Source organism: Dysidea avara, chromosome 13 (genome assembly GCF_963678975.1).
Source record: "Dysidea avara chromosome 13, odDysAvar1.4, whole genome shotgun sequence".
Lineage (NCBI taxonomy): Eukaryota > Metazoa > Porifera > Demospongiae > Dictyoceratida > Dysideidae > Dysidea > Dysidea avara.
The window spans coordinates 13,621,584-13,647,015 of record NC_089284.1 but is presented as its reverse complement, the minus strand read 5'-3'; the positions used below and the strand labels follow the sequence as shown (position 1 = coordinate 13,647,015).

The following is a 25,432-nucleotide window of genomic DNA, read 5'->3' as shown; positions in this document are numbered from 1 at the left end:
TCTCTACCAAACCCACTGTGTTAACTAGATCATTGGTAGGCTCTATCCCCCTTAGTTACAAAATAGGTTCTTTTTTTTTTCATTAATTGCCAGCCCTACATAATCAAGACACATGGCAGTGTGTTGTGCAGCCAATAAAGCTGGCACCAGACCATGTGTGTATATTAACAAGAAGAAATAAAACACAGCATGCATAGCCCTTCTCCAAAGCACACCATTTTTGTATTAATATGTCTGTCCGCCAGGTAGGGCAGCAACACAGCAATATTTGCACCAGCCTTCTGCAAGATATGGGCATTCAAGAAATTTTTTTCTTAAGGAGTCTATGGGGCTTAGATTTCTTTTTGAACATTTTGCTAAAATTGCTATAAAATGCAAACGTGTAACTCGATTGCCTTGAAATAAAGAGCGTATAAAGGTGAATTCGCATACTAAGTTTGCTTTAAATATGCACGGTGTTATGAATGTTTATTCGCATAAAAACACCAAACTTTTGTCACAGCTATAGGGTAAGCTGCATATGGGAATCACTTGAAATTTGATGTGTACATACATAGGCTGATCATCGTAACAGTACCTTTCAATGGTTTGAAAAGCAATGGGTTACAACTACAGAACCAGACTTTGAAAACTACACCCTTTTTTTACAGTTTAGCTGTTTTTGTGTGGATAGTAATGACATTGAGCACAGTATGTCTGACCAGCATATGAAGTAGTTTAACAAATGCCCCTGATGAGTAGGCTGCATCATAAGCACATCACCTCAAGCTACTGTTAATTAACTACATCCCTGTCTTTGGGTCTGAGCATTGCATAATACGTGGAAGAGTTTGTCACAAAGTTTTGTGAAAATGTGATATAGCCAAAGCTGGTTGTTATTGCCATATGGGTGTTCTTTCATAGTAGCTATTTCTAACTTAGTAGATACCAAGAATGTGATGTGAACAGAGTTTGGTATGCTGTTACATTTTGAGTGTTCAGATTCTTTCTCTTTATGCAAAGAGTGGATGTCACCAGACAAGGGGTTGCTGCTTGCAACTGGGATCAAGATGTTTGACTGATAAAATAGTACCCTTGATTACTTGACTTTTAAAGAAATGTGTTTCTTGCTACTAATAATCACATACCATGTAAAATCTCCTGGACTATCTAAACAGTAGAAGTGACTTGTATTAGAATATTTTGTCCATGAAGAGTTCGTAATATAAAAAGAACTCTTGATGAGACTATCTCGATGGCATGATATACAATGTTTCCTAGCAAATGTTCATGTTAGCTGATGCTATGTTTTTATCAGTAATAACATCACAAAATATACTACCAAGGTATGCAATATTTTGTCCCTTGTTCATTACAGTGATGGCAAGCAGGCACTGCTGTCCAGGGGAAGTTCATGTACCCATCTAGACCCACCCATGGCTATTCCACTGCTACTATGAACCACAAATCTATTGTTTTCAATTAAAATAGCATTAAAATAGTATAGCTATGTAGTTTATTAATAGTGTTTGAATATGCGAGTAGTAATTAACTGTAATATTAACATTATGTAGCAAAGTGATTCATTATTAGAGTCCATGTACGATGAAAACTGTTCTAATTACGAAGGAGTTTGTAGTTCATATCTACAACAACTAATAAATACCAACACAACTTTGACCACTCTATCTAACAATTTGCTAAGTAATGTGGAAGTGATAGAGTTTGTTGATAACATGTACAATAATGTTAGTGAGGAATGCTCTTCAGTTCTAACAACATTTGTCTGTCAGTATGCCTACCCTCCATGTGATGGTAATGATAGTCCGCTGTTATTAACTCAAGAACAATGTGTTAATATTCGTGATGATGTGTGTGTTAATGAGTGGAGGTTTGCTATGGCTACTGAATCAGGACCATTAGACATTGTAAATATTTGTGAGATGGCATATGCCAATGTCACAGAGCAGCCACTACAATACCATTGTCAGTTTTGAGACTTCTGTGGTACTTGCCTGCCATTGTGTGGTTCATTTTCACAGTATAGTGACCAATCTAAACTTATACAAAAAATACTAATAATATCTGTTAGTGCGTTAGCACTTATTGGTGGAGTTATTGTGTACATATTTGCCATCATAAGACGAAGTCAAATGTAAGTGAATATCATGTGTTTAAAACTTCATTGTACAATATTATTATAGGCTAGTGTTTCCACAAGTGCTAGCAGTGTATACTGTTTCTGGTGTGGTAATCATTGGTAAGTGTTCAGTATGAGTGTATACATGTGATATGGATGAGTATATGTGTTGCTCTGTGTATGTGAGTATGTGTCAGTCTACTGTAAGTTGAACAAACCATGTTGCTTCTTGTTATACATATTTTTTAATTGAAATAGGCCTTAATTGTTAGTTTTTTATTCTCCAATACTCATGGGAGGGAAGATTTTTATTTTATTCTTTATTAACTACATATCTGAATTAGTTAGCTAAAGTGACTCAGAATGGAGTTTTATTAGACTACTCTAGCTTGTTACCAACTTTAAAAGGTGCTGGATGGCTGCACTCAGTCACCAGTGGTACTAAATATCGTGATGCGGTAAGAAAAATGGTGATGTGGGTGGGATGAGAAACTATTAGTTAAGTTTATGTGGCCTAACAACATTTATACGCTGTTTTACATCCATCCATGAGCTTTACATGTGTACTGTGTGCAATATAATGTGATCAGATTAAAATGTGCACAACTACGTAAATCTTCCATTACTATCCATATCCATCATTTGAAAGTATATGTACTTGTAACACCACTGGAAATGTAAATGATGACTACACAGAAGCAGCTTGAAATAGTGTTCGACAACTGGACATTATCTGGACAATATATGGAATGTCTGAATATGTTTCATTTATCTGGACAAATTGTCCAGACAAAAGGAAGCCAGTGAAGCACTAAGAAACGTGTGGTAGCGAAGGTAGCAGTGGAGAAGTGGGTGTCTGAAAATGATAAAAGTCTTCAGATGATACGATGGTTACAGTTTGAAACAGCGTCTGGTGATCGGGAGCATGTGACCATGCTAAAATGTGAAGCTTGCCGCAAGTCTAATAATAAGCTCTGCTCGATGTGAAACTGTAGGCCAGCCTTTAGAAAAGGCACGACCAATATTCATGCTTTGACCTTATTCAGCAACCAATATGCACAAGCGAGCAATGGCATTGGAGGCCAAGGAGGCAGCCAGTATCCTGATGGAATATGCACCAAATGGCTCAGGCCAACCTTAGCAAGACTGCAAAGTTGAAGATTAATAGAAAAAATAGATATTACTTACACAATCGCTAAAGAAAACCTTGAGATGGGAGTTATTTGTGAGCTTGAAATTATTGACTTAGCTATAGCTATGACTGTTTATCACCATATCACTTTACTGTAATTATCAGTTACAAGCAGTGTAATAAAATATTCAATAATTGTAACATTTTATTGTGATATTACATGTAAGATATGAATTGTCATTTACAATAACACAAACTGGTCAATTTCTTGTTTCCTGTCAATAATAAAATAATCATACATTATGATTATTATGGTTAAAATACCAGAGCCTGTATACCAGAAGACCTTATAAAGGCCTAAGATGTTTATATTAACTTCACTAAGTATACATCTGTATATGGTAAACTGTTTGTGAGTGATTCACAGATTAAACTTACCCTTTTAAAATGCTTCCAGATGTGATCTCAAAAGTAAAATTTTCCTGGTGGGGGGGGAGGATGACCCCTAGAATGAGCATGTGAAGTACATTTTGAATGTGACTGGCCAGCCACAATTAATGACAGGTCATTGGTGACTTTGTCCAGACATTTTGACAGCGCAGTATTTTAAACACTGCACAGAAGACAGCTATTTTTAATGTGATGAATTACAAGTAATTATATTTGTATTTAATAATTTATTAGCATTAACATCATCTTTGATTTCACAACTTTTTTTCACCCAGGCTTTTTAAGGCCACATCATTTTTTCACAGCTTGATTGTTTTTGTGTGGATACTATTATCTTGAAACATTGTTTAGAATCAAGTGAATAAAGCTGGTTAAAAGAGAGGTCAGTTACTTAAGAATCCATATGTGCAGCATCTAAACGTTGCTGGGTTATACTGCTACAAATACCTATAGTATCTGCCTTAAAATAGCAGCCACCTTTTCATGGCATATTCATGCATTGTCTTGTTGATATTATTGTAGGTGTGGTTGTTAACCCTGCACATTTGTGTATTTGCATATTCTCTGCTAAAGTTATGTATTGTGTGTATACATAGCTATTTTTGTACTGATTGGATACATTGGAGGAGAGGAGAATTTGTACTGCAGTCATGAGATATTTCAAAGCACAATTTTTTAACCATCCGTGTATACTAAAATAGTAGGTATAATGAAATAATATAATATATTTAAAGAAATCTTTATTGATTTTAGTATATACAGTGAATCCTCTGAACCTTAGTTATCCGGACAAGTAGGAATCATAAAACAAGAGAGGTCACCTACACCTGTAGGTACACTAGTGGACATTTAATTCCTATACTTCAGTCTATAGCCATGACTCAATTAGAGATTAATTTTTTTTTAAATTATTAAGACTTTACAGCACAAGTGCTGAAGGTCTGTAGAACACCTGGTCCTACAGCCTGTTTAAAGATGTTACATTAAGTATGTTTGAAAAGGTTCAGAAAGAAGGAAAAATCCATGACTGGATCTGGGCAGCCTTGAACCATTGTGTGTTCACTAGTATGTCATCAGCAGGTGCGACTTCCCTTGTTTCACTACTTTTTATTTCTATGATGCCTAATCAACCTTAAAATTCCTAATTTTTGCTTGTATGTACTTGCTCGTTTGCTTTCTTTGTAGCATTAGTATGACTGGTGAACCACATCAAAAGAAAGAATGGTGACAGACATGCCATAAATTAATTTACGTCTGAACGTGTGCCCTGACCATGAATCACTGAGAAGTGATGTGGCCATTACCTTTGATTTCAGCTATGTTCAGTCTGTTAAACAACAACATTACAAATGAAGAACAGTACAAGAAGCATCAATCCTGTTACTAGGAAAATACAAATGGTTCCCATTATAAATTTGATAGCTAGTCAGCACAACAATGGGGGAGCCATGATATGCTACCGTGAATTGACCTTTTGTACCGTTAATGAAAAGAAATGGAGGTCGAAGGTTAGTCCATGATGACTGCATTGTATGCACTGCAGTATGCCAAAAGGCACCTATTGGGCTGAAGCAGTGTCTAACAGTGAAAAATTAAACTCATAGCCTTAGCCATTATTAGTTACGCTTGTCTGAAGACATAAGTTCATCAGTCAGCAGAAAATTCTACTTAATAATTGAAGAAATATATATGTATATATTAAATTTTGTAGCAACATACTGGAAGCGTTTTGGGTCTCACTAAAGCTTGATTATACCACCATGAAGGTATTGCAAGGCAGTATTTTTGTGAGAAAGTGCAAGCCTCCATGATTCCTAATATACAATACTGCATGATTCTACTGGAATAATCAATGGAGTAAATCAATAGGTTTTAGTCTGAACCAATTCCTAGTTATCTGAACACTTTTGTCGAACTCCAGGAACAAAGATGTTTGAATAACTGATGATCCACTGTTATTAATACTCTTTTATGTTGTCACCTAATTTCTGATGATCTCAGTGATAGGTTACATGTTGTACCACAGGCAATGACCATTACTATACACATACATATGGATCTCATGCTGTTACCATTTAATACAATAGTATGTGCATAACTAACAAACTCATGGACGTACCTAAATATATTTGTGTGTTTAACAGACACAAGTAAGAATATGTATTTATTATTTTAACAGGATTTGCTTATCACTTCAGTTGGGTATTTATGACACTTACCTGGTTTCTTCATCTGTTCCACTTGTTTTTGGGAATAGCATTTCCATTTTGGTCAAAGTTTCTTAACGAAAGAAAATGGAAAATATGATTACACATTATTGAGCTATTTGGATCACTGCTACTATGCAGTTTAGCTCCAATTATTTATGTGTCTGTGTCAGATTATGCTATTTTCCAGTTTCCTCCGGTGTTTACTTTACCTTCCAGAGAAGTATCTTTTTATACACTGACTTTAATTCCTGCCGTACTGATGGCTGCTGGAGTCAATTTGATATTTATAAACTTTTACATTATACACAAGGTAATTTTTATGTATACATAATAGTGCATCTATGTTGTGCGTGAGTGTATGTGCGTGCGTGTGTGTGTGTCTGTGTGTGTCTGTGACTGTGTGTGTCTGTGACTGTGTGTCTGTGTGTGTATGTGTGGTAGCACCAAGTGGCTATTAGAGCATCAGCCTGGCATCAAAAGGTTCCAGGTTTAATGCCCAGTTGCTGTTGTTGTTTCCTTGAGCAAGAAATTTTGTTAACGTATTTACTTTGCCCCAGTCTACTCTATTGACCTGATAACAACTGGGGAAGCAAATGACAACTGTCCACATGCATGTCTCACATAATGGGTGAAGGTCCAGGTGGGACTTCAGGTGCCCACACCTTTACCTGTGAGACATGGAATAGCCTCCTGTGGGTTACTAGTTCTGCCCCAGAAGGATTTTCCTGTTCTGACTCTTAGCACCTGAGTAGTGCACAGGTATTCCACAGTGTAGGTTTGCTGGGTGTGAGTGACTGTGTTAGTGGTAACCAAAGGTTTTGCTTTGTGTGTGTGTGTGTGTGTGTGTGTGTGTGTGTGTGTTAGTGAGCTTCTTCAGGATATGTAATGGCTTTCTTACAAGTTTAAATAGATATGTAGGTATCAAACATCTTTAGAATAGATCTTTCAATACCAGGGAGCTTATTAACAAATCTATAATGTGTATTTCTTGTATCCTTTTAACTACTTACTGTTGCTGCATATTACTCCCAAGAGTTTTTCTTATGTGTTATATCACATTTTCATACCTCACTTTATAATTGTGTCTGTAAATGAGTGATGGTAGTTAGCATTCATGTCACAGGGGCGGATCCAGGGGGGGTTCAAAGGGTTCCATGGAACCCCCCTTTTGAGAGAGTCTCCCTTACTCAAGATACTCTAATAGAGCAGTCAAATCGAAATACTCTAATAGAGCAGTCACAGTAGTCTTTTGAGGAGCGGTGTAGCAAGCTATGTATCTAGTTATAAATAAGGAAATATAGTTGGTGAGGGCATCTATGGTGGGGTGCAGCTATTGTCAGCAGTGCAGCTATTGTCAGCAGTGCAGCTATTGTCAGCAGGTGATGACCTTTTTTTTTTTTTTTTTTGGTCTTCAACCTACAGGTAGGCTGAAGTTGCAATTTCAAATTGGAACCCCCCTTTTTAAAAGTCTGGATCCGCCCCTGTGTCAGTATCATGTGGTTGGTGAATCCATTGACTTTTATTCCAAAGCAGAAAACTTATTGCATGTGGAAGTTAGGCTGTTTATGAAAACACTGGCAGATCACTAAAGTCACCATTAAATATGACCTAATCCCCAAACGTATATGAAAGTATGCAAACTCTACAGTGCTTTGTTTACTGATTATATAACCCAGTAAAGTTCATATTATGTAGTCTAAACTAAACAGACAATGCAAAAAGGTGTTTTTCAGTTTTCAGTTAGGAACTATGTTACTAACTGATGCCTTCAGCCAGGCATAACTTAACTATGGTATTAACAGTATGGGGTATTTTATTGTTGCTTAGGCCCAAGATGTATCTTTTTTAACCTACCACAATCAATAGCTACAATATATGCATCATAAACTTAACGTTTGTCATCTCATTTCTTAATTCACTACAATTTAGGTGTTAATTTGTGGGTAACGTATCTTGTGCTGGCTGTCAGATTTATAACAGGAATTTCATATTGAGTGGATTGATTAAAGTGGCATTTCTCGTACTGTTCTTTGTTAGTAAAATTGTGTAATGAGTGGACCATAGCTGAAAACAAAGCAAAATTGCCATGTCACATTTCAGAAATGCCACACAGTGAATTATGGTCTGACCCCAATCTTTCTTTTGATTCAGTATGTGTGGATTCACCTGTCATAAAATACGCTATAAGGTAGAATTAGGAATTTTAAGTAGAAATAAATAGTAATGAAGCAAGGAACCTACTCCAGCAGCTATCTATGTATCTATCTATCTAACTGTCTATCTATCTGTTTATTTGTCTGTTTGTCTGTCTGTCTGTCTATCTATCTGTCTGTCTATCTATATATCTATGTATCTATCTAACTGTCTATCTATCTGTCTGTCCGTCCGTCCGTCCGTCCATCCATCCATCCATCCGTCCATCTATCTACCCTATGTATATAAAACTGAAAAGCCATCTATCTGTCTACATTCCTTTGACGTCGGATGATTATCTCACTAACTGATGCATGTGTTGAAACAGTTGTTGCATCAAACAAAGCACTCATCATCTAAGAATTGCATCATTTAAAATAAAGCTTCTAACTGCCGTCATTCCATTCGTCTTATAGAGAGAGTGTTGAAGACATTGGTTTAGAGGAAATCTTGAGCAACATTCCTGTCAAAACCATGAACAAACAGCCTAAGTGTTAGCGCATAGAACTGGTAACCCAAAGGTCCAGGGTTCAATTCCTGCATATGACAACTTTTGTCTTCACCCTTTCATGACATACTTTTCATATGTCAGCTATTGACAATGCTTACTCATCAATTATTATTATTATAGGTAATAATTTTAGAACTCACATGAGTGAGTATGTTACAATAGGTGTAATAATTAGGGCTAAGTTACAATGTAGTGTTATTTAAATGTTCCTTAAAAGTATCTAAATTGTTACAACTTATAGTATCTCTGTGCACGTATCGACACAATTCATGCACGAAATAAAATGCTGATCATCTCACTACCTCACGAAGTTGATTGCAAGCTTCTACATGCTTCCTTCGTCTGCTACATCACATTGAAGACCTTAATGTAGAGAAAACCTCAGCTACATTCCATAGCAAACCACAGGACAAACAGCTTGGCTGGTATAGCACCTCTCTGAAGTTGTTGTGGTTAGTGTAGGTGTAGGCTGCAGGTTTGAATCCAACCACAGACACATTTATTTCCCCGTTTTATCTACCTTTTCCTAATTTAAAGTTCATAGCATCCTGGTATTGTTTCACATTTTGGCTGTTGGAAAAGTATACTTGGTATAGGGCAGGCATGGGCAACCCAATTGCGTGTAGGTTTGTTTGTGCATTTGTCCCGTGTGTTCTGTTAGAGAAGTACCTTCTCTATAGCTTCAATTCTTAGTGATGTTAACTGCTTCTCTAACTTATAGCCAGGAAGTGTGCACCTGTGTGTTATGTTAATTTGGGAACCTGTATTCGCGGAATAATGGAATAGCAGGATTACGGAATAAGCGAAAATCACATTCTAAATATTTTGTTATTGTTTATAGGGATCGAGCCTGTATTCCGTGGAGTAGCGGAATAGCAGAATTACGGAATAAGCAAAAATCACATTCTACAAATTTTGTTATTGTTTATAGCCTCTACAACATTTTAATATACATTCCTCACCTCGTAGAGAACACAATCACGATGGTACCGATCCTCAGGGCGATCTTTAAACTATAGGATATGTACAAAGATATTCACTCTAGAACAATCTAACTAAGCTAAACTACTGTTAAATACACTTCACTACACAATCGCTAGAAGTTCTTTGTGCTATACTTGCTCATACCAGCTGTCACACATGAGCAGCTAGCTAACTGGCCCGGATAGTTTAGGACAAAACAATCCAACCCCTAGGTAGCTACCCTGCATGCATGGAATAATCTGACCTTTCTTATAACTCTGCTACCATTTCCTAAAGTGTTTCAATTAAATTCGGAGAATCATACTGCTTTCAGCTCCCAACATCAGAGCTCCAACCTCGGCTCTAACACTTCATATATAACTGTAATAAATTTGGGCAGTTACTCGTGTGTGACAGCTGGTATGAGTAAGTATAGCACAAAGAACTTCTAGTTTTCTAGCGATTGTGTAGTGAAGTGTATTTGATGGTAGTTTAGCTTAGTTAGATTGTTCTAGAGTGAATATCTTTGTACATATCCTATTTAAAGATCGCCCCGAGGATCGGTGCCATCGTGATTGTGGTCTCTACGAGGTGAGGAATGTATATTAAAATGTTGTAGAGGCTATAAACAATAACAAAATTTGTAGAATGTGATTTTCGCTTATTCCGTAATTCTGCTATTCCGTATTCCGTGGAATACAGACTCCCCGTTAATTTTGATCAAACCTTTTACTTGCAGTATAGCTTTGGCTGCTTTTAATACTTTTTGTACTGATTCATTTCTCTTTGTTGACCATAGCATGGCAGCACAGGTACTATTAGCACCACATAAGGTGCACATGTCTTTTTAGCTTACATGTAACTAACTCACATGTTCACATCATTTTACTTCATTCTCAGTACATTGATTTGTCGTTGTGGAATGTCTGCACGAATGGCAGATACTAATGCCAGTACTATGTAATCTCTACTTCAGTCATAACAAGCTATACAATGTAGGAATGAAATGTGTACTACTATATAGCTGCAGGTGAAGGTGATCTTCTTTGTTTCATCCTTTTTATTTCATAACCCTACAAAAATTCCTTATTTTTGTTTTCTTGTATAGTTATACAATAACACAGTTATGCATTATGCATACAGTGGAACCTGTTAATCAGGACACTAGGACACCTACGTAATCTGGACACTTGGTAATGATCCTATGGTATCCCTTAGCATGTTAACTGACCTGGAAAGTCAGGACACTTTGATAATCAGGTTGATCCCAAGGTGTCCTTACAACACAGGTTTCACCGTATGTATGTATGTATGTATGTATGTATGTATGTATGTATGTATGTATGTATGTATGTATGTACGTACGTACGTATGTACGTATGTATGTAGTTACATAGTTTAAACTACTAATAATGTATGACAAAAATGTGATGTGCTTGTTTCTACAGAATAAAGGATTGTTTAGGAGAGGCCATTGTTTTGCAATAAACTTCAGTGTCCCAGAGGTCAAGATGTTATTGTTGCTCAGTTACTTCATAGTAGCTGAAGTATTATCACTTGCATTCTTCAATTACGTTGACAGAGTTTGATTGTCATTTTGATGACCTATCCAAATTCTTTTCCTGCAATCGTCATGGTTACAGTCCACAATGTGAAATACTTAGAGATGATTTTGAAACTCACTTGCAGCCTGAATTGTATCACATCTCTAATTTTCTTCTATCATTAATAACATGGGTTCATTTGCTGTTTGCTATTCAAGTTCAAGATGTTAGAAAGTTGATCCACAGAATACGTGGTGTCCCAGGACAAGCAACAGCATTAAGCATGCACTAATCTAATGAAATGTTTATTTGTGTACAGGAAAGATTTAAGTAGTAAATTGGAGTAAATCTTTTTATGTGTAAACATATATTTTAAGTCATGGATGGTAATTTCCAAATTAGTTCAAGTAGTCTATGTGCATGTGCTTGGATGCATGCTGTACCCAAATGAGAGCATGTATAGAGGACTAATCTCAAGTGTAAGTACCTCAATACGATTTTAAAGAGAGTCAATTTGAAAATTGAAGACTATATTGGGGGTCTAATAGTAACAAAAGTTACCGGTATTGTAAATGAGTATTATACACCTGTAGGAAGTGAGAATGTACCTTTGATAATTTCACAAACATGAAAAATATACGAACATGCAATGAACCATTGTAAGAGAATGTGTGCAATTTTGCTACATGTTTGCACATTCTATGTATTGTATGCATACTGACTGCAAATACTGCTTGGGTAAATAAGAACAGTTCAAGTCACAGAGATTTTACTCAATCACTAGTCTAACTCCGTACATATTTTGTGTTTCTCGATTACTTCTAAAATTATTGCATCCCTCAGTTGCTTAAGAGCCGTAATGTCCTTAATGTTGACTGGGGTAAGTATGTGATCATTGTTGCGATTGGCACCAACAATGCAGTAAAGCTCATCATAGTCAATAGTGGCACCAATGCCAATTGCAAATACGCTACTATCAAATCTGTTCAGACATTTGGTGGCATCACACACTTTCTTTGGACCATTGGAACGGCCATCAGTAAGGAAGATCACATCTACTGGTGGAGAGGTGGTTGTAGGGAAGCCACATTGACTGCTCAACATGTAATCACAGGCACACTGAATTGCCTCTCCTGAATGAGTCATTGCACTGTGATGTCGTATTGCTTCTACTGCTAGTTTGAGCTGATGGCGGTCAGATTGGTTGCAATTGAAGCAAATCTCATGGTGTATTTCTGTACTGTAACTCATCACTGCAACCTTAATATTGCCACAGAACAATGGAATTAATTCAGCTAAGAGTTTAACCACTTCATCATATCCTGTATAACCAATGCTGCCAGAAGTGTCAACTATGTACAGGATATAACGTTCACCAGAGTGAGTGCTGCTCTGGCGGCGTAGGCGATGATGTCTTTGTAAGTAAGAAATGTACTCATCTAAGTCAAATTCTTTAGGAGTAACTTCATCATTTAACAGCTCGTAACCATATGTTGCATCTTCAGCAGCTGGAAGTGTTGATTTCTTGGTCACAATCATCCTCTTTCTTCCTGCAAAATTTACACACATAATGAGTATATTCATTTTGTAATTGTTTTAATACTTTGTTCACATATTTTTCCACTTGGAACACTGCAAATTTCTTTCCTATGAATATTCCTTTTGTTGATGCTCCCTATAAATCCTGACGTTAGTGGTGGTATTCCAAGACCAAAAGCTTCTATCATTATTTTTGCCATTTCTTTTATAGTAGGCTCACCTATAAAAGAAATGGCATGTATGAAGTTTATACATTTAGGTGTTCTATATACATGATCAACAATAGTTACATTGCAGGTTAGGGAAATGTTTACTCACAAGCAACTCTCTGCTGTTCTTGCATTTTACAGTGTCCATGGCTGTCTCCTCTAGTCCTCACTTGCACCACTGACCGTTTACTTGTACAGTTTTCATTGTGTTGTGGAATACTGCTGATTTTCCAGCTACTCCAGGAATGGTAAAAGCAAGATGAACAGTGACTGAACAATTTTGGTCGTATCACCCTCAAGAAGGAGTCACAAGGCAGCTGTTGCTTAGTGGCTGTTGCTGCTTGTAAATTACTCACTGTTACAATTATAGTGACTAGAAACAGAGAATAAATCATCCACATGGCTGACTATGATTCCAGTAGCACACTTCTTACTGTACAATGCACTGGCAAGTACTATAGTTCTTTTATAACGTCACATTTGTACATGTTATAGTTATGTCACAGCATTCATAAAATATCTTAATAATTGACAATAGAAGCCAAGGACAATCGTCAATAACTAAGCTATTCTATGAATGCTGTGATATAACTGGCTTCTATCTAAGTAAAAGACTTGCGGGTACTTTTATGTATATGGCTTCATATATGTTATACAGATGTTGCATTTTAGGGGCAGCTAGAAAAAAAGGTAGATCCAAATAAGCCAGTGTTGTAATTATAAAGTGTGCATATTGGCAAACACGAGTTTGTGTGCCACAATGTCACCACTGATGTGTAAGGTGACTAACTGAATCAAATCCATTCATCAACTGGTTAGAGCTATTATGTATACAGTCCTGCGCAGTTCCCACATAGTAACACACAAATAAAACAACTTTGAGGTGATTACCTTCACAATCTCCTTTAATCTGCATAAGATCTCCAAGTTGTTAAAACATTATTTTTAGTGAGTGGTGTGAATGTCCACATAAACAGCTATTAAAGCAGCCAACAAAGAGTTCACTGGTTATACAACTAATGGATAAAGAGCCTCACCAAAAGCTGAAGAATAACTAACATTAACTTTGTTATGTTGGCTACACCTCAGCCAATTGATCAATTATTCATCACAAATGTCAGTGAATTGTAATTTATCCACCTTGTGTGAAATTAAATATTTCCTTGTGTTTGAAGTGGTAACTATACATTGTTTAGTAATCACAAAGTCAAACTTGAATATGCTATAGTGATGATGTGGTCAATTTTTTTTAGTGGAATTTTCCATAGCAAAGGGATACACACACAAAAACAAACAAACAAGAAGCCAATTTATTGACAGGATGACAGCATATAGGTGTACATTTCATGTCACTAACAGAGTGTGTCTTTCCAGATTTCTTTATGAGTGACTTGGTAATAATGCAGCTGCAATTATGTTAAGAACATTGGATTTGGAAAGTAGAAACAGAAAGCTAAAATGGATAACTAAATGGAAGAAAAGTAAGTCAAAACTTAATTATAGTAATAGTAGAGTGGCCATCTCTTTACAAAGATCCTTATTTTACTCATCAAGTTGTTAGTTAGATCACAAACATAGCCAGCCCCTCCCCCTTTAGTGCACAATTGTTTCTTGGCACCTATTTGACATTGTCACTATAGTGAGGTGATTCTAAAGTACAGACTTGGGTAAAGTCACTCAGATTGCTTAAGCTCATCTACCCACTCACAACATTTTTGATATCATAAACAGCTATAGGTGACTCATAATGAGGCTGTACTAGTTATGCTGTACATCAGTTGCATGGACAAAGCTCCAAATGTCCATTGTTTTATTATATGCTTGTATGTACTAATGATGTGAGATTATGGCTGGGAGATGACTATATATGAAGTACGCACATAACATCATGACATGGTGAGTTTTATCATAAAGCACACCTTATAGCTTTGAACATAGCTACGTAATGTGAATATGGGCCAAGGCCATGCATGTGGTTATGTGGATTCCATATAGCTAACCACCTCATTATAGTTTAACATTGTGAGCTTCCTGCACATTATGGAAAGTCATGAAGCTTACTTGTAGCTATGTTTGGGACCCCATAGCTACTTTATGTGACCATGTACTAAAGTTTTTCTTCACCGAAATGCTGTGGTGCATGTACACTGCAGCCCTAAAGTGTAGCTAAGACCTCTTGACCATGGCATAGGCTACTAATCCCACTAAAGTATCCATACACACAAATTATGCATAGCTACTAGCCATCTAAAAATATCAGTATCTATATAGCTAGCTACGTATATTGATGGTTAATTCAGTAATTCACATTGCTACATGCATGCAACTTACTTGTGATTCTGAACATTAAGAGGCAATTAACACTCATCCATTAAATAGAAAATTCAAACATAACACCAAATAATGGCATAAATGAGAGAAAGCCAAAACTGATGTGGGAGGGGACCAGAAACAGTAATCTGTATATACTGTACATGAAAGTGAAAACAGTTTCAAATTCAGTGACTTAATTTTCAGTGCGTAGCTAGCTAGGTAGCTGTTGGAATCTGTGTGCATGGTATAGTAATAGGTAGCTATAATGAAGATAACTGAAGCAGTTTTTGTTATTTGTGTTTTTACCGTTGTTATTATTTCCTTTACAATACCTACAATCATATACGTTACCAGTTCTAATGATGATTATGATAACAATGATCTCATACTTGAACTGAACATTGATAACTGTTCTCAGCAAGTAAGTTCTAAGTAATAGCTTGTAAATAATTGGCATATATCTAGCTACTCCTATTTCCTAAGCAATTAAATGTACAATTTTAATGCGATCCATGCATTAATCATTAATCATGCATGTGGTTATAATCCTAAACCCATGTTAATAGCTAGTTATATAGCCAGTTTGTTATATGTATAAGTACTGTATAGCTATACATATCACATCAATACACATGTTATTTGTGTATAGCTAGCCATTTCAAAAAAAATTGTTTTCTTTTTGTGCTATGATGTAGCTTGTGCTTAGCACTTCTGCTATTAGATGCAATTGTGTATTATAATGAATGAAGACAAACTGCACATTTTTGCATGGGCTTTCGTTTAGTGAAAAGTTTGTCTCAAATTAAAACCTTTAAACTTATTCATGGCAAGTTCAAATGTGTAAGTTATGCCTGCTACTGAAACAGAATCAACTTCTCTGTTACACAAATTTAGAAAACATGTAGGCGGTATGTGTACATAGTGTAGTCAGTTGTTTACATGTAACAGAATACGTTCATTAGATAGTACCAAAAGTTCATTTTTATCAGTATAGTAAAATGAATTTTAGTTCATGCGGTTGACTGAAGTGGATTAACTCTACAAAAAAACTCCACCATCATCATGCACTGTATATAGAAAGTATGAAAATCATACCACCTCCGGTCACTTGACCACAGGAGGACTCTTACTACACGTACTTCTCAGTACACAGTGTAGTTACTGGTTTTGTAAATTATGTTTAATGCATGGCAGCAGATGAACAATAAAAGTTTCAACCACATTGCATGTCAAGAGTTCAAGTGGCTAGCAGCATCGGTATATGTCCTCATTGATATAACTATCATGTAAGACTGACCACCTCATCAATAGTAAGGATCAGTAAATTTCAAATTGGTTTCATTTATGTCTATTAAATGAGCTTTCACTATATCATTTGTTGTTACTTTGTAATGCATACTAGCAGCAGTCAGAAGCACCCACTTACAGTGAAAACTGCTCTTCATATGTTGGTGTATGTAATGTTCATCTGGAGAACTTTACTGGAGTCACCAACAACAAACTAACCACTGCAAATAGCAATATTATAATAGAGGAAGAAATTGTGAGATTTCTTACTTCGCTTGAGACATTTTCTAGTATAGTCAGTGAGGAATGTTCTGCTATTGTAATGCCATTTATCTGTCAATATGCCTACCCTCCATGTGATCGTAATGGTAGTCCACTATTAATAACTCAAGAACAATGTGTTAATATTCGTGATGATGTGTGTGTTAATGAGTGGAGGATTGCTGGGAGTACAGACCTGAGATCACTATTGCCTGTTTGTGAAGTGTTGAGCAGTGAAAATACTTCTAGACTACTGAAATCAAAGAAAGTGTTAAAACCATTGAAATGTCACTATCAATTTAAAGAGTTCTGTGGTACATGTCTACCAATATGTGGGACGTTTTCTCAGTATTCTGATGAAACTTTAACCTTTGAAACATCACTTGTAGTAGCTTCCATTATTGTGGCATTTCTTGGCGGAACAATTGCCATTATTGCTGCCATAGTGAAACATGAAAGCATGTAAGATTTAAGACACATTAATAATATTTGTTATGAATGTGCAATAAGACAGATTTTACTATATTACGTTTCTTTACACTACTTTGTCAGAATAAATTGTATAATGCCTATACTAGCAACTTTACAAAAGTTCTTCAGGCATCATAAGTTCTTCCAAGCTAATTTTGACTCTTGTACCATTCAAAGAAATTAGTCAAACACACTGGTACTGTACAATCTTAGCTACATAGTTCACATTCAATGCACATTACAAGCACTAGCACAAATATTGTTGTAGAAATAATATTTTCAGCCAGCTTATTGTAAATATCGTTTGCTATACAATATGACAAGAAAAATACTCCTACAGTGAGTGGTCCTTTTATTGTCTGGACTCATATGGCCCCGGGTGAATGCAGATAATTGAAAAGTTTGGATAAGTAAAGCCCATTCATTTATATCCTATTACCCTTATAGAATGCACACCATAGACAAAATACTAGGGTTCCACCGATACAGAAAAATGCTTACCGACCCGATACCGAGCAGTAAATTTTCACCAATACAGATACTGATACCGATAATTGCCATACAGTTTACAAACCTCTCAAGTTAGCTTGTGTGACTTGCTCTATTAGAGAATATTTTGTTGTGCAGTGACTGTTCTATTAGAGTATTTCGATCTTTTTCATGCAAACATAGTAAGTAGCAGTTGCTCAATGTTTAACAAAGCAATTCCTGCATCTTTTATGATTGCTCAACACTATTTCCAACTTGTTATACCTCACGTTTTGCTAGCATAGCATTTATGATGATAGTCATGATTATGTTCGCGCAAGTGCCAGCTATTAATTGGTATATATCAAGACACACGGTAGTGTGTCGTGCGGCCCAAGAAGTCGGCGCGCCACACCGTGAGTATATTAACAGGAAGAAAGAAAATGCACTTTTTACACCTATGTAACTCTGTGATCCCTTATCCGATTGGAACCAAATTTGCTAGAGACATGCCGCCCAGTTAGGGGAGTCTACATACCACATTTGAAGAAAATCGCTCCAGCCATTTCCGAGATACAAGCGAACAAAATTTCGTTTTAATTTCTTCGTTTTTTTCTTCTTCATTTCGCACACTTCGAAAAATTCGCCATAAAACACGAATGCGTGCTCGGATTGGGCTGAAATTTGGCACACTTAAAGGGCTCATTAAGGCGGATCTCCATACCAACTTTGGTAGGAATCCGATGAATATTCACGGAGTTATGACCGATTATTTGCATAAAATAAGGTCGAAGGTCTGTAACGCCTACAGGGTAAACCCCTTGAAGGAATCAGTTGAAAATTGATATGTAGACCTAGATGGAGCAACCATCGTAGGAGTGCCTTTTGGTGGTTTGAAAGAAATCGGGATAAAGACCATGGAGATATGACACGAAACCCAACCTGTGTCAAAATTACGCGATCGATTTTTATGAATAAAAAACTATTAGTTTTCGTATCTACCAGGCAAACCGCTTAGAGCAACGAGCTGAAAATCAGTATGTAGCTGGAATAATCATCATAGAAAGTCCTTGCAGTAGTACAGAAGAATCGGATTACAAATCACTGAGTTATGATTCGAAAGGAAACTACGTGCAGCAAATGCGAGATCGAGATACTCTAATAGAACAGTCACCCTAATAAAGCATTTAGCTGCATTTATAATTTACTCAGTTATATTACATTGCAAGTTACTCTGTAGGGAATTCAGCTACAAACAAGTCACCCTGTAGTCAGATCAGCTAGAAGAAGGTACCTAATAGAGAGTTCAGCTACAAAGAAGCCATCATGTAGAGAGTTCAGCTCAAATAAATCATCCTGTAGAGAATTCAGCTACAAACAAATTGCCCTGTAGAGAGATCAGCTAGAAGAAGTTACCTTGTAGAGAGTTCAGTTACAAAGAAACAATCATGCAAAGAGTTTAGCTGCAAACAAATCACCCAGTAAAAAGTTCCGCTATGAACAGATCACACTGTAGAGAGTTCAGTTAGAAACAAGTCATCCTGTAGAGAGATCAGCTAGAAGACGTCACCTTGTAGAAAGTTCAGTTACAAAGAAACAATCATGAAAAGAGTTTAGCTGCAAACAAATCACCCAGTAGAAAGTTCCGCTATGAACAGATCATACTGTAGAGAGTTCAGTTAGAAAAAAGTCATCCTGTAGAGAGATCAGCTAGAAGAAGTTACCTTGTAGAGAGTTCAGTTACAAAGAAACAATCATGAAAAGAGTTTAGCTGCAAACAAATCACCCAGTAGAAAGTTCCGCTATGAACAGATCACACTGTAGAGAGTTCAGTTAGAAACAAGTCATCCTGTAGATAGATCAGCTAGAAGAAGTCACTTTGTAGAGAGTTCAGCTACAAAGAAACCACCATGTAAAAGAGTTCAGCTGCAAACAAATTACCTGTAGAGAATTCAGCTACAAACAAATCACATTGTAGAAAGATCAGCTATAGAAGAAGTTACCTTGTAGAGAATTCAGCTACAAACAAATCACCCTGTAGAAAGATCAGCTAGAAGAAGTTACCTTGTAGAGAGTTCAACTACAAACAAATCACCCTGTAGAGAGTTCATTTACAAACAAGTCACCCTGTAGAGAGTTCAGCTAGAAGAAGTTACATTGTAGAGAGTTCAGCTGCAAACAAATCGCCCTGTAGAGAATTCAGCTACAAACAAATTACCCTGTAGAAAGATCAGCTAGAAGAAGTTACCTTGTAGAGAGTTCAGCTAGAAACAAGCCACCCGTAGAGAGTTCAGCTAGAAACAAGCCACCCGTAGAGAGTTCAGCTAGAAACAAGTCACCAGTAGAGAGTTCAGCTAGAAGAAGTTACACTGTAGAGGGTTCAGCTACAAAGAAACTACCATGTAGAGAGTTCAGCTGCAAACAAATTGCCCTGTAGAGAATTAAGCTACAAACAAATTACCCTGTAGAAAGATCAGCTAGAAGTAGTTACCTTGTAGAGAGTTCAGCTACAAACAAATCACCCTGTATAGAGTTCAGCTACAAACAAGTCACCCTGTAGAGAGATCAGCTAGAAACAAGCGACCCGTAGAGAATTCAGCTAGAAGAAATTACACTGTAGAGAGTTCGGCTACAAAGAAACTACCATGTAGAGAGTTCAGCTGCAAACAAATCGCCCTGTAGAGAATTCAGCTACAAACAAATCACCCTGTAGAAAGATCAGCTAGAAGAAGTTACCTTGTAGAGAGTTCAGCTACAAACAAATCACCCTGTATAGAGTTCAGCTACAAACAAGTCACCCTGTAGAGAGATCAGCTAGAAACAAGCGACCCGTAGAGAATTCAGCTAGAAGAAATTACACTGTAGAGAGTTCGGCTACAAAGAAACTACCATGTAGAGAGTTCAGCTGCAAACAAACCGCCCTGTAGAGAATTCAGCTACAAACAAATCACCCTGTAGAAAGATCAGCTAGAAGAAGTTACCTTGTAGAGAGTTCAGCTACAAACAAATCACCCTGTATAGAGTTCAGCTACAAACAAGTCACCCTGTAGAGAGATCAGCTAGAAAGAAGTCATCCTGTAGAAAGTTCAGCTAGAAGAAGTTACATTGTAGAGAGTTCAGCTACAAAGAAACTACCATGTAGAGAGTTCAGCTGCAAACAAATTTCCCTGTAGAGAATTAAGCTACAAACAAATTACCCTGTAGAAAGATCAGCTAGGAGAAGTTACCTTGTAGAGAGTTCAGCTACAAAATAATCATCCTGTAGAGAGTTCAGCTACAAACAAGTCATCCGGTAGAGGGATCAGCTAGAAGGATCACCTTGCAGAGAGGTCAGCTACAAAGAAATCACCCTGCTTCATCTTTTCTTCTTCCTGTAGTAAAGAAAAATATGACAGGTTAAAAAGCCCTAGAGCCGGCCATAGGCTGGCTTTGTGGTATACAAATACAAAAAGAAATGAAATCTAATCCAAAACAGCCAAGCTGTAAAAAAAGAGTGCGGCCCTGAGAAAGGCTATGGTGAAAAAAGATGTGAAATCCAAGGTGGCGGCCAAGAAATGGCTGTGATGGTAGGTTAATGGTAAAAATTTTAATAACAACAATTCAGGGAATTTGGTGCCACTTGGTCTTGGCACAAAATTCACCTGAATTGTCGTTATTAAAATTTTTACCATTTACCTACCATCACAGCCATTTCTTGGCCGCCACCTTGGATTTCACATCTTTTTTCACCATAGCCTTTCTCAGGGCCGCACTCTTTTTTTACAGCTTAGCTGTTTTGGATTAGATAGGAATACCTAAATAACCGATACCGATTGATACCAAAAGCCCAATATCGGCTCCGATACGATACCGATCCGATTATCAGTGGAACACTAAAAAATATTCTAATAGAACAGTCATTTCTGCTTGTGTAACAGAATGTCCAGTTAATTGATGACCAGACAATGGAAGGACCACTGTATTTTGGAACAACATAATGTATTTATAATACGTATGCACATTATTATATAGGTTGGTGTTTCCTCAAGTGTTGGTGATATATAACATCTGTAGTGCATTGATAATAGGTGAGGAATATTTACTATAAACTATATTACTAATCGCATTAATAATTGTATAGGAACTGTTTACATGTACCACTATAGTCAAATTGAGTTTGTAGATAAATGCTATAAATGTTACCAGATTTGTTTTCTAAATACATCCAATTTACCAACTTTGGCAATTAACATCTTTAGATTGAAAAAAGCTGTCGCTTTGAAATTTGGTCAGTTGTGACCACCAATGTAGCTTAATTAGTAGATAGAAAAAATTCAGGTTTGTACGTGCCTTGAATGCTAAGTTATGGTCTAAGTTTGTAGGATTGGATATGTGTGGAAGACTCCTTTTCACAAATCTGGTCGCAAATAAAATAGTAATATCAAATTACATGTATACCAGCCCTAAGTAATCATCACAACAGTTCCATTGGTTTGATGCTTTCTTGACTCCCTCCCTCATCTATACTAACCTGTTATTATAAATTGGCATACTGGTAATATCCATACATATATGTATGTATTAACAGAAATGCCTAACTCATTCATCAAATGACTGACAAACCAACTGGCTGACTGTTTGACTGACTGAATTATTCTGTCTCATTATCACATGTACATACCTAATAATGTCACTGTTATGCATTCAGCAATGTTTAGCTTGATCAATTATATTGGAGGACAGGAGAGTTTATACTGCAGTCATCAATGGCGGATCCAGGATGGGGCATTTGGGGCAAATGCCCCCACCCCCCTTCAAGAAATTGCATACAAGATCGAGATACTCTAATAGAGCAGTCAATTACTCTAATAAAGCAGTCACAATGTTCATGAGGCAGTGTAGCTTACCTATGAAGCTATAAATAGGATTTTATTTTACATAACAGACGTCACGGTGATATAGTGGTAAGGATAACTAGCTATTATTGTCGTGACCTTTTTTTTTTTTTTTTTTTTTGGTCTTCAACTGGTTTTCAGGAAGTTTTTTTGGTCTTCAACTGTTTTTCAGAAAGGTGCCCCCCCTCTTTCCAAACTCTGGATCCGCCCCTGGTCATGAGACAATCCACTATTCACTAAAACAACCTACAACATATTCACAACTATCAGGTATGACTATGTATTGTAAATGTGTACTGATGCCATATGCCCATACACTAGCTTTGTGTGTAAATATAGGCAAGCATACACATTTGGATTATATATGCACTAAGATGGCTTAGTATTTACACTGTTTGTTGAGAAGTTAAACCATTTTTCTCATGCGCATATTTTTATCAATATAGGATTTTTTTTTCACTTTTGCATTCAGTCTGTTGTTGTCACTTGGTTTCTTCATGTGTTACACTTGTTTTTGGGAGTTGCATTTCCATTTTGGGCAAGATTTCTTAATGAAAAGAAATGGAAGATCAGATGTCATGTTATAGAAGTAATTGGAGGCATAACATTCTGTAGCTTGGGTCCAACTTTGGTTGTGACATTTTCAGAATATACAATAGCAAGTTTTCCAACACTGTTTCCTCTGCCAACAAAAAAGATGGTGTTTTTCACAATGACCGTTCCCCTTTCTGTTTTACTGGCTACTGGAGTCAACATGATATTCCACACTTTCTTCAGTGTGCATAAGGTAGAGATATTTTGCATTAGTATAGATACGTTTGCTGCTATAACCACTGTTATTATTTATAGTGAATGATGGATAAGTGAATTTTACTTATAATTATGTACAATTCTATCCCACTGAAGCCATACATCAAAGTAAACAACTGGGAGTATATGGTAGTTAAACCCCAGTACACATATGGAAATTACACATTAAGTAAAAAGAAAAGCAAATTGAAGCCATACACACAATAAAATCTGCAAGCTCAGCAAAATTTGAAGCCATACCATTACAAAAACTACATATTCAGCAAACAATTAAGCCATACACAACTGACATGCTTATTAACACATTGTTTATGAACTTGACTACTTCTAAGTGTGGGATAGAAGCTAGTTAAACCCCACCTGCACTCGTAGGATATCTAGTTATCAACACCCCAGGTTGATAACAACAATATCCTACTCGTGGTGGGGTTTAACTATAACTTAAACCTGCATTACAGGGAGAAGTACCATGCATGATCATAGAATAAAGCATAGTTTTGTAATTGTGCATTGTGCACCCAAATTGCATTCCATAACTCCACAGATTATCTAAAGGGCTCACCATTGGTTTCCTATATACATTTGTAGTTTGATGGCTAGGATAATGCAACCATCAACTTTCATTCTTATAATTCGTATCCAAATCTTCACTTTCATAATAAACATCAGTTGCTAGATTAAATTCTGCAAGTTTTGTCTCTTTCCACACTATTACATTTATTTTTTCTGTAGAATGCTGGTTTGATCAAAAGGGAGGATGGCCAGTGCATAACATTTAGTGTACCAGAAGTTAAGATACTATTACTGCTCTGCTACTGTATGATAATTGGTGTAATTTCACTTATAAATTTAACAGTTGCTATCGATGACACTGATCTATTTCTGAAAGATTTAACCAATTACTTTATTTGTCATCTGGGTGGTGATGATCCTATGTGTGAACAATTTCGTCGAGAATTTGAGAAACATGATCATGTCAAAATGAATGTTTTTACATATTTCCTGATTGCACTAATCACGTGGGTGGATTTGCTGTTTTCCATACACAGTCAAGATGTCAAGTGGATGATACAGAAGATGAGTTCAGTTTGCAGCAGCAAAAACACTAAATCACATACGTGTGTGTAACATTTTTTAATAGCTAGGATTTTAAGTAACTGCTACTGATCAATTTATTTGTCAAATTACAATCGTTATTTGTATTTAATAGCTTTGCATACAATACAATTGATAAATCCATGTACATTTGAATGTACAATTCTTATTCATGAAACTGTGATACTTTCTATTAAATTATACGTATCTGGTCCTCATTGTTTTTGAATAATGAATAGTGCGATTATATTTTAATTTACATACCTATGTATCAGTTCTTTCATTTAAAATCTTGTTTGTTTGGCAAAATAAACACCTACTACGTTTTAGGGCTGAGCAATAGTGAAATTTTCACTGTCCGAACGATATCAAGATACTGTTTACGATAGGCGATAGTAAACGATAGTGATAATTCACCTATTTCTTATTAGTTGCCTTCAAAGAGAGTTGTAAGTATAGGGATGTACCCATGCATGTATTTTACATAAGATATTAAACAGCCTTTTAGGCTGATTCTTGTTCCAAGAAGTTATTATTTTACAGTATTTTGCAGATATTTCTCTGCATTTTACTTATTAATTACTGTCCGATAGTAAATTTTCAAGCGATATAGGCGATACCGATAGTGATACTATCCCAATATTCCGATATACACATACTATCCCCCAGCCCTACTACGTTTATACAAGCTGCAAAATCAACATGCTGTAGTGTAGAAGAGATGGTCAATAATGTCCATGTAGAGTACCATCAAGAGTATATGTGACCGGATTTGCGAAAAGGTACCTTTTCCACACATTTTACATGCCAGCAAACAAAATGTCATAACTGTTTACTCCTTATACTGGTTAAGTTGCTCTTTGCATCAAAACGCAGCCAGATACTGTAGCTATAATCATGGAAAATTGCAGATGATTACATGAAACGATTAAAAAGTTATGAAGCTGTAAAGTTCAAAAAATGGGTCAAATTTTGTGTGTGAA

General features: G+C 36.4%; 2 protein-coding genes across 3 annotated transcripts; one reads left to right on the top strand and one right to left on the bottom strand.

Annotated features, from left to right (window-relative positions):
- Positions 1-1,977: 1,977 nt before the first annotated feature.
- Positions 1,978-24,630, top strand: LOC136242816 (uncharacterized). Of its 2 annotated transcripts, XM_066034300.1 has the most exons (11): positions 1,978-2,134; positions 2,184-2,239; positions 5,881-6,221; positions 11,027-14,351; positions 15,538-15,604; positions 16,586-17,193; positions 21,682-21,737; positions 22,358-22,413; positions 22,763-22,814; positions 22,991-23,331; positions 24,087-24,630. In XM_066034300.1, exons 4-11 carry the CDS (start codon positions 14,341-14,343, stop codon positions 24,480-24,482), a joined length of 1,587 nt encoding a protein of 528 aa, XP_065890372.1. In that variant the 5' UTR covers positions 1,978-2,134; positions 2,184-2,239; positions 5,881-6,221; positions 11,027-14,340; the 3' UTR covers positions 24,483-24,630. The 2 variants fall into 2 exon arrangements, with proteins under 2 accessions (XP_065890372.1, XP_065890371.1); XM_066034299.1 differs by having other exon boundaries at positions 11,027-15,604.
- On the bottom strand, positions 11,743-13,336 carry LOC136242817 (uncharacterized). Its single transcript, XM_066034301.1, has 3 exons — positions 12,980-13,336; positions 12,726-12,881; positions 11,743-12,672 (listed from the first exon to the last, which is right to left on the bottom strand). The coding sequence occupies exons 1-3, from the start codon at positions 13,269-13,271 to the stop codon at positions 11,903-11,905; spliced, it is 1,218 nt and encodes a 405-aa protein (XP_065890373.1). The 5' UTR covers positions 13,272-13,336; the 3' UTR covers positions 11,743-11,902.
- Positions 24,631-25,432: the final 802 nt, after the last annotated feature.